The sequence below is a fragment of the Macaca mulatta genome, chromosome 3 (assembly GCF_049350105.2).
Source record: "Macaca mulatta isolate MMU2019108-1 chromosome 3, T2T-MMU8v2.0, whole genome shotgun sequence".
Lineage (NCBI taxonomy): Eukaryota > Metazoa > Chordata > Mammalia > Primates > Cercopithecidae > Macaca > Macaca mulatta.
In genome coordinates, this window is record NC_133408.1 from 44,483,074 (window position 1) to 44,506,751 (window position 23,678).

The 23,678-nt window shown below is 54.5% G+C and overlaps 1 protein-coding gene across 1 annotated transcript in view; it reads left to right on the top strand.

Moving 5' to 3' along the window:
* GRID2IP (Grid2 interacting protein) overlaps positions 1 to 23,678 on the top strand; it is a 44,480-nt gene that overhangs the window by 14,678 nt on the left and 6,124 nt on the right. Inside the window, exons 8-21 of the mRNA XM_077998159.1 lie at positions 2,053 to 2,122; positions 2,487 to 2,581; positions 3,246 to 3,429; positions 11,449 to 11,603; positions 14,962 to 15,090; positions 15,313 to 15,410; positions 15,621 to 15,738; positions 16,989 to 17,344; positions 17,903 to 18,319; positions 20,404 to 20,491; positions 21,460 to 21,537; positions 22,657 to 22,853; positions 23,179 to 23,334; positions 23,469 to 23,555. Of these exons, the coding sequence (XP_077854285.1) occupies positions 2,053 to 2,122; positions 2,487 to 2,581; positions 3,246 to 3,429; positions 11,449 to 11,603; positions 14,962 to 15,090; positions 15,313 to 15,410; positions 15,621 to 15,738; positions 16,989 to 17,344; positions 17,903 to 18,319; positions 20,404 to 20,491; positions 21,460 to 21,537; positions 22,657 to 22,853; positions 23,179 to 23,334; positions 23,469 to 23,555 (2,228 nt within the window). The remainder of the gene's footprint in view (positions 1 to 2,052; positions 2,123 to 2,486; positions 2,582 to 3,245; positions 3,430 to 11,448; positions 11,604 to 14,961; positions 15,091 to 15,312; positions 15,411 to 15,620; positions 15,739 to 16,988; positions 17,345 to 17,902; positions 18,320 to 20,403; positions 20,492 to 21,459; positions 21,538 to 22,656; positions 22,854 to 23,178; positions 23,335 to 23,468; positions 23,556 to 23,678) is intronic.

Sequence of the window (23,678 nt, forward strand, 5' to 3'; positions counted from 1 at the left end):
GGGCAGGAGTTTGAGACGAGCCTGGGCAACATGGTAAAACTTTGTCTCTACAAAATATACAAAAATTAGGTGGCCGGGCACGGTAGCTTATACCTGTAATCCCAGCACTTTGGGAGGCCAAGGTGGCGAATCACTTGAGCTCAGTAGTTTGAGACCAGCCTAGGCAATATGGTGAAACCTCGTCTCTACTAAACACACACACACACACACACACAAATTAGCCAGGCGTGGTGGCTATAGTCTCACCTATTCAGGAGGCTGAGGTGGGAGAATAGCTTGAACCCAGGAGGCAGAGGTTGCAGTGAGCCGAGAGATCATGCCATTGCACTCCAGCCTGGGTGATAGAGCGAGACTCCATTAAAAAAAAAAAAAAAAAAAAAAAAATTAGCCTGGAGTGGTGGTGGGTGCCAATGGTCCTAGCTACTCAGAGGCTGAGGTGGGAAGATTGCTTGAGCCTAGGAGGTTGAGGCTGCAGTGGCTCTGTGATCACACCTCTGCACTGCAGCAAGACCCTGTCTCTAAAATTTTAAAAATATATACAGAAGGCTGGACGCGGTGGCTCACGCCTGTAATCCCAGCACTTTGGGAGGCCGAGGTGGGCAGATCACGAGGTCAGGAGATCGAGACCATCTTGGCTAACACAGTGAAACCTCATCTCTACTAAAACTACAAAAAATTAGTCGGGCGTGGTGGCGGGCGCCTGTAGTCCCAGCTACTCAGGGAGGCTGAAGCAGGAGAATGGCTTGACCCCCAGGAGGCGGAGCTTGCAGTGAGCGGAGATCGCGCCACTGCAGTCCAGCCTGGGCAACAGAGCGAGACTCCATCTCAAAAAAAAAAAAAAAAAAAGTATATATGTACAGAAAATAATTCTGAAGCAAAGAGGAATCCCAGACCCTGACAGGAGCTTTCTTTTTTTTTTTTTTTTTGAGACGGAGCCTCGCTCTGTCGCCCAGGCTGGAGTGCAGTGGCTGGATCTCAGCTCACTGCAAGCTCTGCCTCCCGGGTTCACGCCATTCTCCTGCCTCAGCCTCCCGAGTAGCTGGGACTACAGGCGCCCGCCACCTCGCCCGGCTAGTTTTTTGTATTTTTTTAGTAGAGACGGGGTTTCACCGTGTTATTAGCCAGGATGGTCTCGATCTCCTGACCTCGTGGTCCGCCCGCCTCGGCCTCCCAAAGTGCTGGGATTACAGGCTTGAGCCACCGCGCCCGGCCCTGACAGGAGCTTTCTATGTGGGGCGAAGAACAGTGTATGGAGCAGCGACTCAAGAAGTACTGGTGTTGCCTAAGTCCTGCTCTCCAGACCTCGCTCTTCTCCAGCACTGGGGGTTCATGCTGTGCCCCCGCTAGGGGATCACTCCCGTGGTCCTTAGATCCTTAGAGCAGCTGAGATCGGAGATGTGCAGAGTCTGTTACAGGGATCTGCTGACCTGATTTGACTCTCCTCTGCCACCCATGCCTATGGGGCTCTGTACTTTTCTACCTTTTTTTTTTTTTTTTTTTTTGGTAGAGACGGGGGTCTCACTATGTTGCCCAAGCTGGTCTCGAACTCCTGACCTTAAGTGATCCTCCTGCCTTGGCCTCCCAAAGTGCTGGGATTACAGGTGTGAGCCACCATTCCCAGCCAGTTATGGGTCTCTGAGTCTCCATTTCTCGCCTGTAAAACAGGATAGTATTCTTTTTTTTTTTTTTTTTTTTTTGAGACGGAGTCTCGCTCTGTCGGCCAGGCTGGAGTGCAGTGGCACGATCTCGGCTCACTGCAAGCTCCGCCTCCAGGGTTCACACCATTCTCCTGCCTCAGCCTCCCAAGTAGCTGGGACTACAGGCGCCTGCCGCCATGCCCGGCTAATTTTTTGCATTTTTAGTAGAGACAGGGTTTCACCGTGTTAGCCAGGATGGTCTCAATCTCCTGACCTCGTGATCCACCCACCTCAGCCTCCCAAAGTGCTGGGATTACAGGCGTGAGCCACCGCGCCCGGCCGAGAACAGGATAGCATTCTGCTCTCAAAGTGGTAACCTGCCGCTGACTGGCACACCCTCTCTTCTTGCTTCCAGGGAGCCCAGCTGACAATGCTGCCCTCAAGTCAGGTGACCGGATCCTCTTCCTCAATGGACTGGACATGAGGTCAGAGGCTATTGGGGACACCAGAGGTTGGTGATGAACTGCCCCCACCCCCTGCAAGACTCCTGCCTTTTGGGGCACCCAGGCCATGGTCACAATCTCCTCTCACCAGCTGGTCCCCAAGGTCTGTCCCTTTTCCAGTGGGAACTCTTGAATCTAACCCTCCTCCTCGCCAGTCTCCAACTCTAGCCAGGACCTCAGTTCATCCTTCCAACCAGAAAATATTCCAGCTCCATGCTGGGGACACAGAGTCACACAGAGGTGGTCTTGCTGTGTGGCCTCTGTGGGCAGGACAGGGAGGTCTGGCTGGTGGCCGTGGAGAGGGCTCACCCCAGTCAGGCCCTCCTGGGCCATCTCTGCTTGGCAGGAACTGCTCCCACGACAAGGTGGTGTCCATGCTGCAGGGCAGTGGTGCCATGCCTACGCTGGTGGTGGAGGAAGGGCTCGTCCCATTTGCCAGTGGTGAGACCCCCATGGACACTTGGCTTCCTTGGCCCACAGAGACACTACCCGGGCTGCTATGTGTGAGATTCACAGTACAGAGGACTCAGCTCTTCCCCTAAACCTTCAGCTTGCCTTCCCAGGGCTGCCCCCTAAGTGGTGCTGTAGAACCCCGGTGAAGCTGGGCACGGTGGCTCATGCCTATAATCCCAGCACTTTGGGAGGCCAAGGTGGGAGGATAGCTTGAGGCCAGGAGTTTGAGACCAGTCTGGGCAACATGGCGCAACTCTGTCTCTACTAAAAATACAAAATTAGCTGGGCATGATGGCACGCGCCTGTAGTCCCAGCTACTTGAGGGGCTGAGGCAAGAGAATCACCTGAACCCAGGAGGCGGAGGTTGCAGTGAGCCAAGATCGCGCCACTGTACTCCCACCTGGACAACAGAGCGAGACACTGTCTAAACAAACAAACAAAAAACCCTAGCGTATAGTTTTAGGGACCCTTCCCAGGACTGACTCCCTCTATCCTTGGCCCCAGTGTCGCACAGCAGGCATGCCTTCCCATGCATGGCACTGGACAGCCACACCCCAGCTCAGGAGGTCTACTGACCTCAAAAGCCAGGGAGACTGCACCTGGCCTGGGGACTCTGGGTCACTCGTGCCTCTCCCGCTTGTGGTCCCAGCAGACTCGGATTCTCTGGACTCGCCCAACCCATCGTCGGCGCTCACCTCCCTGCAGTGGGTGGCGGAGATCCTGCCGTCCAGTATCCGGGTCCAAGGGAGGACCTTCAGCCAGCAGCTGGAGCACCTGCTCACGCCTCCTGAGCGCTATGGGGTCTGCCGGGCCCTCGAGAGCTTCTTCCAGCACAGGTGGCCAGACCAAAGCCGCGGTGGGGACCTGCCCTGGGTGGGCCCTAAGTCCTACCTAGACTCACATCCTAGTCTCCCTGCCTGAGCCTCCTCAGTCCCATTCTCCTGGGGGATGCTCAGGAAGGTGGCAGCTGGTATCGGGGTCCCAGGGTGGTGGGCAACTGAGCTGCCCTGGAACAATCTCTGACTTGACACCTCCTAGCCACGTGACCTTGGGTGAGTCTCAGCCTTCTCTGTGAAGTGAGGCAGACAGGGACCACCCGCAACATTCTTTTTTATTTTTTGAGATGGAGTCTCGCTCTATCACCCAGCTGGAATGCAGTGGTATAATCTCGGCTCACTGCAACCTCCACCTCCTGGGTTCAAGCGATTCTCCTGCCTCAGCCTCCTGAGTAGCTGGGATTACAGGCATGCGCCACCACACCTGGCTAATTTTTTTGTGTTTTTACTAGAGATGGGGTTTCACCATGTTGTCCAGGCTGGTCTCAAACTCCTGACCTCGTGATCTGCCCGCCTCGGCCTCCCAAAGTGCTGGGATTACAGGCGTGAGCCACTGCGCCCGGCCTTACCTGCAGCATTCTTGATGGGACCTTCACCAGAGCCCCACCTGTGGGCATTTGTCATGGGCCAGGCCCTTCCGGGTAGGGTTGCTGTCTTTCTTTTTGGACCTCAGCTGCAGCCAGCTGCATTTATCACACTCCTCAGTCCATGGGTCATTATTATGGTCTCTGCAAAGCCTGTCACTTGTCCATACCTTTTTGTTTTGTTTGAAGGGTTTTTTGGGGGTTTTTTTTGTTTGTTTTTTGAGATGGATTTTCGCTCTTTTTGCCCAGGCTGGAGTGCAGTGGTGCAATCTCGGCTCACCGCAACCTCCACCTCCCAGGTTCAAGTGATTCTCCTGCCTCAGCCTCCCAAGTAGCTGGGATTACAGGCATGCGCCACCATGCCTGGCTAATTTTGTTTTTTTTTTGTTTTGTTTTGGTTTTTTTGAGACGGAGTCTCACTCTGTCGCCCGGGCTGGAGTGCAGTGGCGCAATCTCGGCTCACTGCAAGCTCCGCCTCCCAGGTTCCCGCCATTCTCCTGCCTCAGCCTCCCGAGTAGCTGGGACTACAGGCGCCCCCCACCTCGCCCGGCTAATTTTTTTGTATTTTTTTAGTAGAGACGGGGTTTCACCGTGTTAGCCAGGATGGTCTTGATCTCCTGACCTCGTGATCCACCCGTCTCGGCCTCCCAAAGTGCTGGGATTACAGGCTTGAGCCACCGCGCCCGGCCCTAATTTTGTATTTTTAGTAGAAACGGGGTTTCTCCATGTTGCCCAGGCTGGTCTCGAACTCCCGACCTCAGGTGATCCGTCTGCTTTAGCCTGCCAAAGTGCTGGGATTACAGGCGTGAGCCACCGTGCCCGGCCTGGTTTTGTTTTGTTTTTTAAAAAAGATGGGGAGATCTCACTATGTTACCCAGGCTGGTCTCAAACTCCTGGGCTCGAGTGATCCTCCCAACGTGCTGGGGTTACAGGCATGAGCCACTGTACCTGACTCTGAAGAGTCTTAAGATGTAATTCACATACTATACAATTTGCCATTTAATTATACAATTCAGTGGTTTTTACTTTATTCACAAATACGTGCAAACATCACCAAGGTCCATTTTAAAACTTCATGACATCAAAAAGAAACCCAGGCCAGACATCTATAATCCCAGCACTTTGGGAGGCTGAGGCAGGAGGATCGCTTGAGCCCAGGAGTTCAAAACCAGCCTGGGCAACAGAGCAAGAAGCCATCTCTACAAAAAGAAAAAATTAGCTGGGCGTGGTGGTGTGCACCTGTAGTTCCAGTTACTTGGGAGGCTGAGGCGGGAGGTTCGCTTGAGCCCAGGGGTTCAAGGCTGTAGTGAGCAGTGATTGTGCCACTGCATTCCATCTTGGGTGACAGAGTGAGTCCTTGTCTCAAAAAAGAAAAAAGAGAAAAACAGGCCGAGTGCGGTGGGTCACACCTGTTATCCTAACACTTTGGGAGGCTGAGTTGGGCAGATTGCCTGAGCTCAGGAGTTTGAGACCATCCTGGGCAACATGGTGAAACTCCGTCTTTACTGAAATACAAAAAATTAGCTGGGCGTGGTGGTGGGCACCTGTAGTCCCAGCTACTTGGGAGGCTGAGGCAGGAGAATCACTTGAACCCAGGAGGCAGAGGTTGCAGTGAGCCAAGATCACGCCACTGCTCTCCAGCCTGGGTGACAGAACGAGACTTTGTCTCCAAAAAAGAAAAAAAAAATCATTGTGCTTTATATCATGTTTTGTGTCTGACTTATTCACCAGTTACTATGTGTTTAGCTCTGTCCACATTACTCTGTGTATATTTCATACATTGATTATAACTATAGCCAGATTCCTTTAGATCACAGTGGTGTCCAACTTTTTATTTTTGCTAGTTTCTTTTTTTTAATTTTTATTTATTTGAGATGGAATCTCACTCTGTCATCTGGCTGGAGTACAGTGATGTGATCTTGGCTCACTGCAACCTCCACCTCCCAGGTTCAAGCAATTCTCCTGCCTCAGCCTCCCGAGTAGCTGGGACTACAGGCACTCTCCACTACGCCCAGCTAATTTTTGTATTTTTAGTAGAGACGGGGTTTCACCATATTGGCCAGGGTGGTCTTGATCTCTTGACCTCATGATCTGCCCGCTTTGGCCTCCCAAAGTGCTGGGATTACAGGCGTGAACCACTGTGCCTGGCCTATTTGTGTTAGTTTCTTAGCCATAAAAGTGACATCCTGTTTTTATTTGGTTTTCTTCTATTACTATCTATTTTATTTATTTATTTATTTATTTATTTATTTATTTATTTTGAGACAGAGTCTCGCTCTGTCACCCAGGCTGGAGTGCAGTGGCGTGATCTTGGCTCACTGCAAGCTCCGCCTCCCGGGTTCATGCCATTCTCCTGCCTTAGCCACCCGAGTAGCTGGGACTACAGGCTCCCGCCACCACGTCCAGCTAATTTTTTGTATTTTTAGTAGAGACGGGGTTTCACCGTGTTAGCCAGGATGGTCTCAATCTCCTGACCTCGTGATCTGCCCGCCTCGGCCTCTCAAAGTGCTGGGATTACGGGTGTGAGCCACCACACCCGGCCTTCTATTACTAATTATTTTAAGCGTCTTTTAATATGCTTGTGAACTTTTTCTGGAATTTTCTCTGTAAATTACCTGTTCATACCCTTTGTCCATTTTTGTTTTCTTGGATTTTTGTCCTTGTTGACTGGCATGAAGTTTCTTGTATATTTTATTTTATTTCATTTTGTTTATTTTCTGAGACAGGGTCTCACTCTGTCACCCAAGCTGGAGTGCAGTGGTACAAACACAGCTCACAGCAGCCCCGAACTCCCAGGCTAAAGTGATCCTTGTGCCTCTGCCCCCCAGGTAGCTGGGACTACAGGCGCTCACCTACCATGCCCAGCTAATTTTTGTTTGTTTGTTTGTTTGTTTTGTTTTGTTTAGTAGAGTCAGGGTTTTGCCATGTTGCCCAGACTGGTCTTGAACTCCTGGGCTCAAGTGATTTGCCCATTTTAGCCTCCTAAAGTGCTGAAATTACAGGCATGAGCCACTGCCCCCAGCCCCTTGTATATTTTGTTTTATTTATTTATTTATTTTGAGGCAGAGTCTTGCTCTGTTGCCCAGGCTGGAGTCCAGTGGCGCAATCTCAGCTCACTGCAACCTCTGACTCCGCAGTTCAAGTGTTTCTCCTGCCTCAGCCTCCCAAGTAGCTGGGATTACAGGCGCCCACCACCATGCCTGGCTAATTTTTGTACTTTTAGTAGACATGGGGTTTCACCATGTTGGCCAGGCTGGTCTCGGACTCCTGACCTCAGGTGATTCCTCTGCCTTAACCTCCCAAAGTGCTGGGATGACTGGTGTGAGCCACGACAGCTGGACACCTTTGTATATTTTAGATACTGATTTCTCCTTGATTTTGCATGTTGTAAATTTCTCTCCCATTTGTTACTTCTGTTGTTAGGTCTGTTGTGTCTAATATTAATGTGTCTATGTTGGGCTTCCTTGAATAGATAACCTTGCTTTTGCATAATCAAACTCGCCACATTTTTGGTCCTATAGTTTTGTGTAGGGTCCAGCCCTACAGGGCCTGTGTGTTTTTCTCTTCGTGTGTGGAGACGAGAGATCGTAGAAATAAAGACACAAGACAAAGAGATAGAAGAAAAGACAGCTGGGCCCGGGGGACTACTACCACCAAAACGCAGAGACCAGTAGTGGTCCCGAATGCCTGGCCGTGCTGTTATTTATTGTGTACAAGGCAAAGGGGCAGGGCATGGAGTGAGAGCCATCTCCAATGATAGGTAAGGTCATATGAGTCACGTGTCCACCAGACAGGGGGCCCTTCCCTATTTGGTAGCTGAGGTGGAGAGAAAGAGGGGACAACTTACGTCATTATTTCTTCTTTTTTTTTTTTTTTGAGACGGAGTCTCGCTCTGTTGCCCAGGCTGGAGTGCAGTGGCATGATCTGGGCTCACTGCAAGCTCCGCCTCCCAGGTTCACGTCATTCTCCTGCTTCAGCCTCCCAAGTAGCTGGGACTACAGGCGCCCGCCACCTTGCCCGGCTAGTTTTTTGTATTTTTTTTAGTAGAGACGAGGTTTCACCGTGTTAGCCAGGATGGTCTCGATCTCCTGACCTCGTGATCCGCCCGTCTTGGCCTCCCAAAGTGCTGGGATTACAGGCTGAGCCACCGTGCCCGGCCGTCATTATTTCTTCTATGCATTTTTTTTTTTTTTTTGAGGCAGAGTCTCGCTCTGTCGCCCAGGCTGGAGTGCAGTGGCCGGATCTTAGCTCACTGCAAGCTCCGCCTCCCAGGTTTACGCCATTCTCCTGCCTCAGCCTCCCGAGTAGCTGGGACTACAGGCGCCCGCCACCTCGCCCGGCTAGATTTTTGTATTTTTTAGTAGAGACGGGGTTTCACCGTGTTAGCCAGGATGGTCTCGATCTCCTGACCTCGTGATCCGCCCGTCTCGGCCTCCCAAAGTGCTGGGATTACAGGCTTGAGCCACCGCGCCTGGCCTCTTCTATGCATTTTAAAGACTTTAGTACTTTCACTAATTCTGCTACTGCTATCTAGAGGTGGAGCTGGGTGTACAGGGCAGAACATGAAAGCGGACCAGGAGCGTGACCACTGAAGCACAGCATCACAGGGAGACTATTAGGCCTCTGGATGGCTGGGGGCGGGCCTGACTGATGGCAGGCCTGACTGATGGCAGGCCTTCCACAAGAAGTGGTGGAGCAGAGTCTTCTCTAACTCTCCCGGGAAAGATAGACTCCCTTTCCTGGTCTGCTAAGTAACGGGTGCCTTCCCAGGCACTGGCGTTACCGCTAGACCAAGGAGCCCTCTAGTGGCCCTGTCCAGGCGCAACAAAGGGCTCACACTAGTCTTTCTTTTTTTTTTTTTCTTTTTTTTGAGACGGAGTCTCGCTCTGTCGCCCAGGCTGGAGTGCAGTGGCGAGATCTCAGCTCACTGAAAGCTCCACCTCCCGGGTTTACGCCATGATCTCAGCTCACTGAAAGCTCCACCTCCCGGGTTTACGCCATTCTCCTGCCTCAGCCTCCCGAGCAGCTGGGACTCCAGGCGCCCGCCACCGCGCCCGGCTAATTTTTTGTATTTTTTAGTAGAGACGGGGTTTCACCATGTTAGCCAGGATGGTCTTGATCTCCTGACCTCGTGATCCGCCCGTCTCGGCCTCCCAAAGTGCTGGGATTACAGGCTTGAGCCACCGCGCCCGGCCCACACTAGTCTTTTGATCACTTCTCACCGTGTTCCTTCAGCTCCTATCTCTGTATGGCCTGGTTTTTCCTAGGTTATAATTGTAGAACAAAGATTATTATAATATTGGAATAAACAGTAATGCTATAAACTAATGATTAATAATATTCACATATAATCATATCTATAATCTATTTCTAGTATAACTATTCTTATTCTATATATTTTCTTTATTATACTGGAAGAGCTTGTGCCCTCAGTCTCTAGCCTTGGCACCTGGGTGACTTGCTGCCCACAGTTTTGGCTTTTGAATTTTTTTTTTTTTTTTTTGAAACGGAGCCTCGCTCTGTCCCCCAGGCTGGAGTGCAGTGGCACTATCTCGGCTCACTGCAAGCTCCGCCTCCCGGGTTTACGCCATTCTCCTGCCTCAGCCTCCCGAGTAGCTGGGACTACAGACGCCCGCCACCATGCCCGGCTAATTTTTTGTATTTTTAGTAGAGACGGGGTTTCACCGTGTTCGCCAGGATGGTCTCGATCTCCTGACCTCGTGATCTGCCTGCCTCAGCCTCCCAAAGTGCTGGGATTACAGGTGTGAGCCACTGCACCCGGCCTGGCTTTTGAAATTTTAAATTCTTCCCTGCTTCTGGGTCAAAAGATGTTCTCCTACTTCTTTATTTCTTTATTTATTTGTTTATTTATTTATTTATTATTTTGAGACGAGGTCTTGCTCTGTTGCCCAGGCTGGAGTGCAATGGCATGATCTCAGCTCATTGCAACCTCCGCCTCTCGGGTTCAAGCGATTCTCCTGCCTCAGCCTCCCCAGTGGCTGGGACTACAGGCATGTGCTACCACGCCTGGCTAATTTTTTTTCTTTTTTTTTTTTTTTTTTTTGAGACGGAGTCTCGCTCTGTCGCCCAGGCTGGAGTGCAGTGGCGCGATCTCGGCTCACTGCAAGCTCCGCCTCCCGGGTTCACGCCATTCTCCTGCCTCAGCCTCCCGAGTAGCTGGGACTACAGGCGCCCACAACCGCGCCCGGCTAATTTTTTGTATTTTTAGTAGAGACGGGGTTTCACCGTGGTCTCGATCTCCTGACCTTGTGATCCGCCCGCCTCGGCCTCCCAAAGTGCTGGGATTACAGGCGTGAGCCACCGCGCCCGGCCTGGCTAATTTTTTTATTGTTAGTAGAGAGGGGTTTTCGCCACATTGGCCAGGCTGGTCTCGAACTCCTGAGCTCATGATCCACCCACCTCAGCCTCCCAAAGTGCTGGGATTATAGGCATGAGCCACCGTGCGTGGCCTGCTCTATATGTTTTTTGTTTTTTTGAGACAGATTCTTGCTCTGTCACCCAGGCTGGAGTGCGGTGGTGCAATCTCAGCTCACTGCAACCTCCACCTCCCAGTTTAAGCGATTCTCCTACCTCAGCCTCCTGAGTAGCTGGTACTACAGGTACATGCCACCACGCCCAGCTAATTTTTGTATTTTTAGTAGAGAGGGGGGTTTCACTAAGTTGGCCAGACTGGTCTCGAACTCCCGATCTGAGGTGATCCAGCCACCCTCAGCTTCCCAAAGTGCTGGGATTACAGTCATGAGCCACCATGCCTCGCCTCTTCTATACGTTTTAATCTTCACAACAGCTCTATGAGGTAGATGCTATTTTTATCCCCATTTTACAGATGAGGAAACTGAGTCACAGAGAAGGTAAGTCACTTGAGAAAGGTCACTTAGCTGGTAAGTGGCAGAGCTGAGATTGGAGTCTGGCTACCCTATCCCTGGAGCCTGCCTTCCTGCCCACTCCTCTCTCTCTCTCTCTTTTTTTTTTTTTTTTTTTTTTTTTTTTTTGAGTCAGAGTCTCACTCTGTCTCGCAGGCTGGAGTGCAGTGACACGATTTCAGCTCACTGCAACCTCCACTTCCCAGGCTTAAGCAATTCTCCTGCCTCAGCCTCCCGAGTAGCTGGGCTTACAGGTGTGCACCACCACGCATGGCTAATTTTTGTATTTTCAGTAGTGACGGGGTTTCACCATGTTGGCTGGGCTGGTCTCGAACTCCTGACCTCAAATGATCCACCTGCCTCGGCCTCTCAAAGTTTTGGGATTACAGGCGTGAGCCACTGTGGCCAGCCCCCCCTTCTGTCTTTCAAGGGCAGGGATAGAGCATGAGGGCAGACACTGTGGCTTGGAAGTCCCGTCTTGTCTACCCCCACTCTGTGCATCATAGTAAGCCCGTGAGTACTGAGCCTCTCGTTCCTGCACCTTCCCCCAGGAACATTGACACCCTCATCGTTGACGTCTACCCTGTGCTGGACACCCCTGCCAAGCAGGTCCTGTGGCAGTTCATCTACCAGCTGCTGACCTATGAGGAGCAGGAGCTCTGCCAGGAGAAAATCGCATGCTTCCTGGGCTACACGGCCATGACAGGTAAGCGTCCTCTCCCCTGCCACTTCCCTGCCTGTAGCTGCTGACTGTCCAGCTCACCAGGTGAACATCCAGACACCTGTTCTCACCTGTGAAGTTTTTTTTGGTTGTTGTTTGTTTGAGACAGAGTCTCGCTCCTGTGCCCCAGGCTGGAGTGCAATGGCGCGATCTCGACTCGCTGCAGCCTCCACCTCCCCGGTTCAAGCGATTCTCCTGCCTGAGCCTCCTGAGTAGCTGGGACTAAAGGCGCATGCTACCACACCCAGATAATTTTTTGTATTTTTAGTAGAGAAGAGGTTTCACTGTGTTAACCAAGATGATCTCTATCTCCTGACCTCATGATCCGCCCTCCTTGGCCTCCCAAAGTGCTGGGATTATAGGTGTGAGCCACCACACCCGGCCCTTTTTTTTTTTTTTTTGGAGATGGGGTCTTGCTCTGTTGCCCAGGCTGGAGTGTCATGGTGCCATCACGGCTCACCGCAGCCTCAACCTCCTGGGCTCAAGCAATCTTCCCGCCCTGGCATCCCAAAGCACAGGGATTACAGGTGTGAGCCACTGCATGTGGCCTCACCTATGGGGTCTTACAGCCGATTTGGGCTCCTCCCACATAGATGTGTCCACAGCCATGCTCGTACACACCCACAATACACCAGGGCTAGGCCCACATGTGGCCCCACGGATGTGCCTTCCCAGCGTGACCTTTATGTGGCGTACACAGCATAACCTGAGACTTTAGACACTGCACCTGACCACCTATGGTTTCAGTATTTGCACCCACAAAATGGAAGTGATCTCAGCGGCTGTGCTCGGTACTCTGAGAAGCGTGGCACAGATCAAGGAACTTGTGTAAGGCTGGATGCGCTGGCTCACGCCTATAATCCCAGCGTTTTAGAAGGCTGAGGTGGGAGGATCACTTGAGCTCAGGAGTTCAAGATTAGCCTGGGCAACATAGCAAGAGCCTGTCTCTACCAAAAAAATAAATAAACAAATAATACGTTTTAATTTAGCCAGGTGTAATGCACAACTGTAGTCCTGGCTAGCTGGGAGGCTGAGGTGGGAAGATGGCTTGAGTCCAGGAGATCGAGGCTGCGGTGAGCTATGATCGAGCTACTGCCCTCAAAAAAAAAAAAAAGAAGAAGAAGAAGAAAGAAAAGAAAAAAAAAGAAATTCATGTGGTTGCCGTTTACAGACATGCCAACACCATCACCAGGATTGTGAGCCCACAACCGCATCCCACCTGGCCAGTGGCTCCCAGTGTACTCTTTCTTGCACACACACAGGCCTGCGGTGCCACGTGTGGCTGCCACCAGTGTGTTCAGCGTGCCCTTTGAATGCCCACAAACCCCTGCACTCAGCATGCAGGCCATGTGGATGGAAGGTGTGCGGAACTTGTGTTCTACCCTGGTCTAGGCACCCTGCCCCTGCTATGAAACCCGCTGCAGGCCAGGCTCGGTAGCTCACGCCGGTAATCCCAGCACTTTGGGAGGCTGAGGTGGGCGGATTGCTTGAGGTCAGGAGTTCAAGACCAGCTTGGGCAACACAACGAGACCCCCATATCTACAAAATACTTAAAAATCAGCCAGGGGTGGTTGGGCATGGTGGCTCACGTCTGTAATCCTAGCAGTTCGGGAGGCCGAGGCAGGTGGATCACTTGAGGTCAGAAGTTTGAGACCAGCTTTGCCAACTGGGGCAACCTCGTCTCTACCAAAAATACAAAAATAAGCCAAGCGTGGTGGCACGCACCTGTAATCCCAGCTACTTGAGAGGCTGAGGCAGGAGAATCACTTGAACCCGGGAGATGGAGGTTATAGTGAGCTGAGATCGCACCACTGCACTCCAGTCTGGGTGACATAGCGAGACTCCATCTCAAAAAAAAAAAAAAAAAAAATCAAAAATTAGCCAGGTGTGGTGGCATGCACCTGTAGTCCCAGCTACTTGGGAGGATGAGGTGGGAGGAGCACTTGAGTTCAGTAGTTGGAGACCAGCCTGGGCAACATAGCAAGATCCCTTCTCTAAAAAAAAAAAAAATTTAATTAGCTGGGTATGGTGGCATGCACCTGTAATCCCAGCTACTGGGGAGGCAGGAGGGTCTCTTGAGCCTGGAATTCAAGGCTGCACTTAGCCTTGATCGCACTCCAACCTGGGGGACAGAGTGAGACCTGTCTAAAAAAAAAAAAAATGGCAGGCGTGGTGGCTCACATCTGTAATCCCACAGCACTTTGGGAGGCTGAGGCGGGTGGATCACCTGAGATCAGGAGTTCAAGACCAGCCTGGCCAACATGGTGAAACACCATCTCTACTGAAAAAAAAATACAAAATATTAGCCAGGTGTGGTGGTGCATGCCTGTAGTCTCGGCTACTTGGGAGGCTGAGGCTCGGGAATCATTTGAACCCAAGAGGCGGAGGTTGCAGTGAGCTGAAATTATGCACTCCAGCCTGGAGGAGAAAGCCAGACAGGAAGGTAGAAAGGAAGGGAGGGAGGGAGGGAGGGAGGGAAGGAAGCCAGACTCAGTTGAAAAGGAAGGGGAGGGGAGGGGAGAGGAGGGGATGGAGGGGAGGGGAGGGGAGGGGAAGGGAGGGGAGGAGCTGCTGCAGAGTTGCTGTGCCCATGAGCTGCAGTCCCAGGGACCCACAACTTGCTAGGGTTTTAGCAAGAAGCCTGGGCTCCGTGCTGGACAGCACATGTCTTACATATCTGCCTAAGCTCAAAAAACTTCTATTTTGGCCGGGAGCAGTGGCTCATGCCTGTAATCCCAGCACTTTGGGAGGCTGAGGTGGGTGCATCACCTGAGGTCAGGAGCTTGAGACCAGCCTGGCCAACATGGTGAAACCCTGTCTCTACTAAAAATACAAAAATTAGCCATGCGTGGTGATGGACGCCTGTAATCCCAGCTACTCGGGAGGCAGAGGCAGGAGAATCGCTTAAACCTGGGAGGTGGCGGTTGCAGAGAGCTGAGATTGCGCCACTGCACTCCAGCCTGGGCAATAAAAGCAAAACTAAGTCTAAAAAAAAAAAAAAGCAAAAAAAAAAAAAACCTATTTTGCCCATAATCCTCTCTGGGCAGCAGTGACTTGGCCTGGGGCAAGCACAGGGAGTTGAGACTCTGGAAGCTGTTGTCATGAGATCTCTGCTAGGCCCCCGAGCTCAGGCTCGCTGCATTTTGGTGCCACTCCTGGCACCTGGTTTCTTGCCCCGGGGCTTCCCCTCAAGAGCTGTTCTGGAGGCAAGCAGGGCAGACCCCATAGCCTGGGGTCCACATATTGGTGCAGATGACATCTGCCCTCCCCTCTCTGTTTTGGAGGTCCCTTGTCTGGCTGAGAGGACAAGAGGGCCCCATATTCCCTGCATGTCCCACAGCAGAGCCGGAGCCTGAGCTGGACCTGGAGCCGGAGCCCACACCCGAGCCCCAGCCGCGGAGCTCCATGCGGGCTTCCTCCATGTGCCGCCGCAGCCTCCGGTCCCAGGGCCTGGAGGCTGGCCTCAGCTGCGGTAAGGCCGGTGTCGGGGGGAGGGTATGAAAGGAGCTCAGTTTTTCCACCTGCAAAATGGGCTTGGTGAGGTGGGGAATCCCAGGGAATGGGGCTAAGCAGGGCTCAGGATTGGCCCTCCTGGGTCTGTGGGGCCTGTTGGTTCTGGGCCGGGGCCTGAGCCTTAGAGCTCAGATACATTACCGTACAGACATCGTTACCGTAATGACATGTTCCTCGGTAGGTCCTGGCGAGTGCCCTGAGATGCCTCTTCCCCTGATCCCAGGCGAGCGCCAAGCGGGCGATGGCACTTCCCTCCCTGAGACCCCCAACCCCAAGATGGTGAGACCTTCTCACTGCCCTCCAGGTGGGGTCAATAGGGGGCGGGGAATGGACGGTCCGTAGAACTGGGCCCAGGAGACCCAGGCCAAGGGGCTGCTTCAGGCTGGGGCAGATCCCTGCCTCCCGGCCCACCCAGGCCTGGCCTCTGAGGCCACATTAGGGCCATGAGGAGAAGTAGGGTGGGCTGGACTCACCCCCGCCTCCCTCCAGATGTCAGCCGTCTATGCAGAGCTCGAGTCTCGACTGAACAGCAGCTTCAAAGGGAAGATGGGGACCGTGTCCAAATCCCGGGCTTCCCCTCCGGGCCCCAGCCCGGCAGTCACCGCAGGTAGGGCTCCAGCCTCTGTCCTCTTGACTGTCCGGGTGTTTCCCTCCACCCCAGGCTCAGCCCTGGAGCTGCTTCTCTGCTCCATCAGGGTCAGGGTTGTCCCAGTCCCTCCCATGGCCCTGTGACCCTCACCTCAGCTGTGGATCAAGACAGTAGCCTGGGTACCGTGGGTTGTGCCTGTAATCCCAGCACTTTGGGAGGCCAAGGCAGGAGGATCAGTTGAGCCCAGGAGTTTGAGACCACCCTGGCAACATAGTGAGACCCCATCTCTACAAAAAAAAAAAAAATTAGCTGGGCATGGTTGCGTATGCCTGTAGTCCTAACTCCTCAAGAGGCTGAGCTGGGAGGATCACTTGAGCCCAGGAGTTCAAGGCTGCAGTGAGCTGTGATCGAGCCCCTGCACTCTAGCCTGTAAGCAACAGAGCAAGACCCTATCTTAAAAAAGAAAAAGAGGCCGGACGCTGTGGCTCACGCCTGTAATCCCAACACTTTGGGAGGCTGAGGCGGGTGGATCACGAGGTCAGGAGATTGAGACCATCCTGGCTAACACGGTGAAACCCTGTCTGTACAAAAAATACAAAAAAATTAGCCGGGTGTGGTGGCACGTGCCTATAGTCCCAGCTACTCAGGAGGCTGAGGCAGGAGAATTGCTTGAACCCGAGAGGCAGAGGCTGCAGTGAGCTGAGATTGCACTACTGCACTCCAGCCTGGGCAACAGCGAGAATCTGTCTCAAAAAAAAAAAAAAAAAAGAAAGAAAAAGAAGGCAGATGTTGGCAGATGACTGTTTCTGAAGAAGTCCCCGAGTTAGCAAGGGGTTATTGGATAAACTATCGAGTGCACGTGTTGTCCTGTGAATGGCACAGCTGGGAAGACAGTTGCTCTGCAGCTCAGAAGGCAGGACCCCTGGGAGATCCTCCTGTCATCTCAGGGCTTTCTGGGCATGCGAGATGCCCCGTGACTCTGGGTCTGGGCCCTAGAGAAGCCCCTCCACCCTTTGAGTTAGTGGTGTTCAGTGGCTCCCAGCTGGGACCCCTGGTGACCATTCCAAGGTGAGCTGGCATCCAGCCTGTCCTGAGGCTGAACAATGCTCCTGCTCACTGGGTCTGGCCTTTGGTCATGCTTGGAAGGCAGGGCCGCCCAGGGTCTTCCTGCACTGTGCCCAGAGAGGGAAAGGGGCCCTCTCTCCAGCTTGCACCTGGAACCCCAGTGCTGGCTGAAGAGGAATCCTCATACTCCATCCCCCCTCCAGGGCCCAGGACCCTGTCCGGCGTCTCGTGGCCCAGCGAGCGACTCTTGCCCTCCCCCTGCTACCACCCGCTGTGTTCAGGGGGTCTGGCCTCCCCCAGCAGCTCTGAGTCCCACCCCTACGCCAGCCTGGACAGCAGCAGGGCGCCCTCCCCACAGCCAGGCCCCGGGCCCATCTGCCCTGACAGCCCCCCAAGCCCGGACCCCGCCCGCCCGCCCAGCCGCAGGAAGCTCTTCACCTTCTCCCACCCTGTGCGAAGCCGTGATACTGACCGCTTCCTGGACGTGCTGAGCGAGCAGCTGGGCCCCCGGGTCACCATCGTGGATGATTTCCTGACCCCCGAGAATGACTACGAGGAGGTGGGCACGCAAGCAGGTGTGGAGGGAGGTGGGTGAGGCAAGGTGTGGCGGTCCGCAAAGCAATAGTGTTCCTGGGCTCCTGAAGGGGCCTGCTGCCCTTGGGATCTTCCCCAGGCTATCCCACTCCCTGGCTCAAGCTATCCCACTCCTTGCCCCAGGTTACCCTATCTCCTGTTTGAGGTTATCATGCTCCTTGTCTGAGGTTAGCCCGTATTCACTGTCCCAGGTTAGCCCATTCCTTAGCTCAGGCTATCCCACCCACAGCCTGAGGCTAACCTGTAAGAGGGTCCTATCCTTGTTCCAGGCTATCCCCCTCACACCCTGAGGCTAACCCATGAGAGGGTCCTATCCTTAGCCCATGCTATGCCCCTCACAGCTTGAGGCTAACCCATGAGACAGTCCTATCCTTATCCTAGGCTGTCCCCCTCACAGGCTGATGCTAACCCGTGAGACAGCCCTATCCTTGTCCCAGGCTATCCCATGATCCTTCACTTTGCACCTGCTGTAGTCTCTCTGGGCCCAGCCTCACCCTCCCCTTGCCTCTCTCCCCACCACCAGATGAGCTTCCATGATGACCAGGGCAGCTTCGTAACCAATGAGCGGAGCAGCGCCAGCGACTGTGTCAGCAGCAGTGAAGAAGGCAGCTCCCTGACCTACTCCTCCATCTCTGACCACATCCCCCCACCCCCACTCAGCCCCCCTCCACCACCACCCCTGCCTTTCCATGACCCCAAGCCCAGCTCCCGCGGCTCTGATGGTTCCCGGGGCCCTGCTCAGGCGCTGACCAAGCCCCTCACCCAACTCAGCCACCCAGTCCCTCCACCACCCCCACCGCCCCTGCCTCCACCTGTGCCCTGTGCACCCCCCATGCTGTCCCGGGGCCTGGGCCACCGGCGCAGTGAGACCAGCCACATGAGTGTCAAGCGCTTGCGGTGGGAACAGGTGGAGAACTCAGAAGGCACCATCTGGGGTCAGGTGGGTGACCTGGGACCCACCAGTGCTCTGTACTGCGGGAGGATGGCTTGGGCAGCATCACTGAAGGAAAACCCATCTACCAGGCATCTTCCAACATCATACTCCCTACCCCAAGCAGAGGATGAGTAGACGCCCAGCCCAAGGACATCTCCATGCTTGGGGGCCATTGCAGGCATTGAAGCCAATCTATGTCCCTAAGCCAACGACACACACTGGGGACACCTGGAAATGCCCCCGTACCCATCCTTGAAACCTATCGCTCTTGAGGCCACACGAGTTCTCTTAAACCCTTAAAAGAGCAGCTGGTTCAAACTCCTACACACCAGCCTTCACCCTTTCACTTTGATGCTTGAATTTCCTCCCGCACAACACTGCCAGGGTATGCTTGAACACCTTCAGTGATGGGGAACTCACTACCTGTCAAGGTCTTCCTTTCCTCACTGGACAATTTTAACCATCCTTTGTCTTGCTCTGAAATCTTGTCTCCCCAGGATTCCCATGCCCTGTTTTCTTTCTGGCCCTTGAAATCAGGCAGAGCAATCTTATCCACAGACCAAACAATCTGCAAGATGAACAAGGTTCACCCCACCTCTTTTTTTTTCAGGTCATTCTCTTAGAATGTGGTTTCCAGCCCCCACTCCAGTGTCCATGTCCCTGTCAAAGAGACATTCCCAGATGGAACCCCCAATGGGGGTTCCAGCTCAGAGGAGAGAACAGGGTTCTCACTTCCTTTGACCCAGACATCATACTCCTTTTAATATGGCGGGGACTCCTTCCAGCTCCTGAGGCTGCCCCAACCCAGCGCTCATGCTCACCATCATCCTCAACTGCATCTTCTTGGGATCCATAACACGCTCTCACGTGTAGTCACACTGGGCAGAAGCATGCTTGTGATTTTTTCCCCACTGCCATCTCCTGGGTCCCAGTTCTGTCTCCTGCCTTCTCAGCCAAGATATAATCAGCCCACATCTCCAGGGACCCTTTCCAAGTTGCTAATAAAGATGCTCAGTGAGGCCAGTCTTGGTGGTTCATGCCTGTAATCCCAGCACTTTGGGAGGCTGAGGTGGGAGGACTGCTTGAGCCCAGGAGTTCAAGGCAAGCCTGGGCAACATAGTGAGATCTCGTCTCTACAAAGAATTCAAAAAATTAGCCGGACATGGTGGTGCATGCCTGTGGTCCCAGCTACTCGGGAGGCTGAAGAGGGAGGATCACTTGATTCCCAGAGGTGGAGGTTGCAGTAAGCCAAGATGGCACCACTGCAGTTCAGCCTGGGGTACAGAGTGAGACCCTATCTCAAAAAAAAAAAAAAAAACAAAACTCAGACAAGGGCACAAATAGGGACCTCCTGAGTCCCCTGGAGACCTCACTCCTGCCAACCTTAAACCAGTCTCCAAGTCTTGCTCCACAGCGTGGTTCTTCCTTTGGTTACCAAAGGCGGAGACAGGGACACAGGTCACACATCTGGCCAAACCCAAATCCATCCTCAGTGTCCCTGCCCTGCAGCTGTGTTCTAAGACTTCATTCCCCTGCCTGCCCTCCCTTTGGGTCGTCTCCCTTTGGCAGGCACCCCATCCTCACTCCCTGTCCCAGCCCCAGGCTGTCACCTCTCATCTATGCCATTCATCACAGCCACGTGTCCAGCATCTGGCCCTTAGGCTGTCACAGCTGCAGTTCTCCCTGCAGCAGCTCACTCTGCCCAGGGCAGCCCTGGTGAACTCACCGCCCTCCAAGGAGACCTAATGACAGAGCCAGACCCCTGAGCCACCTCCGGTAGCCCCTTACTTGGCTCTAGCCTCTTCACAGCTCCTTCATGCCCCTGCTTCAGTCCCACCTTGCTGGCTTCTGCACGAGTAGAGTTCCAAGTCTTGAGTCTCGATTAACCCAAAGAGGCGCTGGCTCAGCACCCAGTGACTCGGATGATCTGGCTTTTTCTGCAGTCTCCTCCGGCTCTGGGCTTGATCCCAGCACCTGATGGGTGCTTTTGCTTGGGAAGTCCCCAGGGCGGCCCTCAGAGGGTGGGAAGTGGGAGTCCAGTCCAGCTGCTGCTGCTCTTCCTCCTCTGAACTTCCCATCTTCCCTGGCAGCTCGGGGAAGACTCCGACTACGACAAGCTGAGTGACATGGTGAAATACCTTGACCTGGAGCTCCACTTCGGCACCCAGAAACCTGCTAGTGAGTGGCCTGATGGCCTTAGGGGAACCCCAGATACCACACCATCTGTGACAGCCCCAGGCTTAGTATCTCCCAGGGCTGCACTGACTGCTATTTAACCTGATGTGTCCTCAAGCCTTCCATCCCTGAGTTATTTAATAGCTGGCATTTAGGCCGGGCACAGTGGCTCATGCCTGTCATCCCAGCACTTTGGGAGGCTGAGATGGGTGGATCACCTGAGCTCAGGAGTTCGAGACCAGCCTGGGCAACGTGGGAAAACCCCTGTCTCTACCAAAAATACAAAAAATTAGCCAGGCATGGTGGAGGATGCCTGTGGTTCCCAGCTACTTGGGAGGCTGAGTTGGGAGGATCAATTGAGCCTGGGAGGTGGAGGTTGCAGTGAGCCGTGATCACACCACTGCACTCCAACCTGGTAACCTGGGTGACCCAGTGAGACCCTGTCTCAAAAAAAAAAAAAAAAAAAAAAAAAGCTGGCATTTATTGTGCAGTGATCAAATACCAGGGACTCTAATTTCTAAATCCCATGGCAACTCTATGATGTACATACTGTGATCACCACCCACTTCCTCATGAGGAAGCACAGAGAGGTGAGGTAATTTGTTCACAGTCACACCGTAGACAGGGGGCATCCACAAATATATCTTCCAGGCTCCCTTGCCCTCACCCTTTCCTGGGTATCTCCCTGTCGTTGCTGGGTGGAACAGGCGGTCCCAGGATGGAACAGAAAGACCTGGCCTCCTGCAGCATGGAGGATGCACAGGGCACGGGGTGGGGGAGGTTACACACAGGACCTGAGGTCTGAGGGTCCCTGACCTGAGGAATGAGGGGACTATGGACATGCGTAGCTGATTAAGTCGAGGTCGTCCTTAGGGGGAATCGTGGCTGTTGGCTGTGGCCACACCACTCCTGGGCCTTCCCACTGCAGCCTCAGCCTAGCCCCCTTCGTAAACTGTCAGTTTCTTTTCCAGAACCGGTGCCGGGGCCGGAGCCCTTCCGGAAGAAGGAGGTGGTGGAGATCCTGTCCCATAAGAAGGCCTACAACACCTGTGAGGGTCCGGGGAACCCCAGAGGGTGTAGGGGGCAGGTGGCGGCCCTTTCTCTGGGTCTCAGACCTGCCCAGGTGGATGACAGAGATTAGGTGGTGGGGACCCGGACTCCAGTCGCTCAGCGCGGTGAAGGCCCCCTCCCAGGCCCCATAGCCAGCCAGATCCCACCTGGGCGCAGGTGCCGGCCCCGCCCTCACTGTGTAATCAACTCCCCGGTTCTGGCCCCGCCTCCAGCCTCATTCCCTCTCTCCTTCGCAGGCCCCGCCCTTGTCCCTGGCCCGACCCCCATAGGCTCCACCCAGCTTCTTAATCTAGCGCCTCGAGAACCCAGTCCTCACCCTTAAATCGGGCTATGAAAGACCGTCTCTATTTCAGGGCCCGCCCCTGCCCCGCCCCCTACGGCACCCCTCGCAGGCCCCGCCCCTGTTCCTTGTCTTCTCCATTCTGTCTCCTCCCTGTAGCCGAAGCCCATCTGGAAGGTCCGCCCTCTCCCTGCTGGTCCCCGCCCTCTACCCCAGCTCGATCTCAACCAGCAGCGCCGCTCCTTTTCCTTGCTCCTGCCCCCTCCAGGCTCCTCACAGTAGCCCAGGCCAATCCCAAAGCCCCGCCCTCTTTCCACCTGAGTCCCGCCCCAGTTTATCCTCGTAGACCCCGCCCTGTTCATTGTTCCCCACCCCTCTAGAGTTCCTCCAGTAGCCCAGGCCCCGCCCCAGCTCTCCCTCGCAGGTCTACCCGCTTTCCTTGTCCTCTGCCCCTTCAGATTCCCCCCTGTAGCCTGGGCCAACCTGGAAGCCCCGCCCTCTTCCTGCCGGGCCCCAACCTCTCCTTGCCCCTGCTCACCGATCGGCCCCGCCCCTTTTCCTTTTTTCTTCCCCTCCCAGGCTCCTCCCCTTAGCCCAGGCCAATCTTGAAGCGCCGTCCTCTCCCCACCCGGTACCCGCCTCAGCGCATCCTCTGGTCCCTGTCCGCGTTTCTGGTCCCTCCAGCCTCAAGGCCCCGCCCTCTCCCGTAGGCCCCGCCCCGTCCCCGCTTCTCTCCGCCTCTGCCCTCCCTCTCCGTCTTGGATCCCATCCTGCCCCGCCCCCGCCCCGCCCACTCACCGCGCCGCCCCGCCCGCAGCCATCCTCCTGGCTCACCTGAAGCTGAGCCCCGCGGAGCTGCGCCAGGTGCTGATGAGCATGGAGCCCCGGCGCCTGGAGCCCGCGCATCTGGCGCAGCTGCTGCTCTTCGCGCCCGACGCCGACGAGGAGCAGCGCTACCAGGCCTTCCGCGAGGCGCCCGGCCGCCTCAGCGAGCCGGACCAGTTCGTCCTGCAGGTGCCGCGACCACAGTCCCGCCCCGAGGCCTCGGCCGGCTCCATAGGGGCTGTCGCTGTGGCCAGTGCTGCTGGAGTCCCGCGCCCCTTCGAGGGCCGCCACTGCGCCCAGGCCTCTGTGTCCCAGTTTAACATTAACCTTTAATGGCCAGGTCCCATTAGGGGTCCAAGGTACATGGGAGGTGGGCTCCCCCAGGGGTCGTGCTTATTCTTCCTACCGGAATATCGGGCCCAAGCATTTAGCAGACCCCCCACCCCAAAGCCTGCAGTGGGGCAGAGGGTCCCAGGAAGGGGATGGGTGACTCCTGGCTCTGCCTTCGAGGCAGATGCTGTCAGTTCCCGAATACAAGACGCGCCTGCGCAGCCTCCACTTCCAGGCCACGCTTCAGGAGAAGACAGAGGAGATCCGTGGCAGCCTTGAATGCTTGCGCCAGGCCTCCCTGGAGCTCAAAAACAGTCGGAAGCTCGCCAAGATCCTGGAGGTCAGGGGGCATACCCTCCCTGGCACCCTATCTGCTTCTCTGCCTCCTGGGGCTTCCAGCATGGAGGCCCATCCAGAGAGCAGGGTGGGTGGGTGGTGGTGGAGGACAGGACCTGCCCACCTTCTCGTCCACAGTTTGTGTTGGCCATGGGCAACTATCTCAACGATGGACAGCCCAAAACCAACAAGACCACTGGCTTCAAGATCAACTTTCTGACAGAGGTGAGGGGGCCTGCCAGCAGCAATTAACTGGTTTGCTCTAGCAGCAAGGCGCTGACGCCAAGCCTAGCTCAGTTGTGGCAGAGGGCAGGAGAGGACATTGTGACCAAGGAGGGCTCTTCTCCT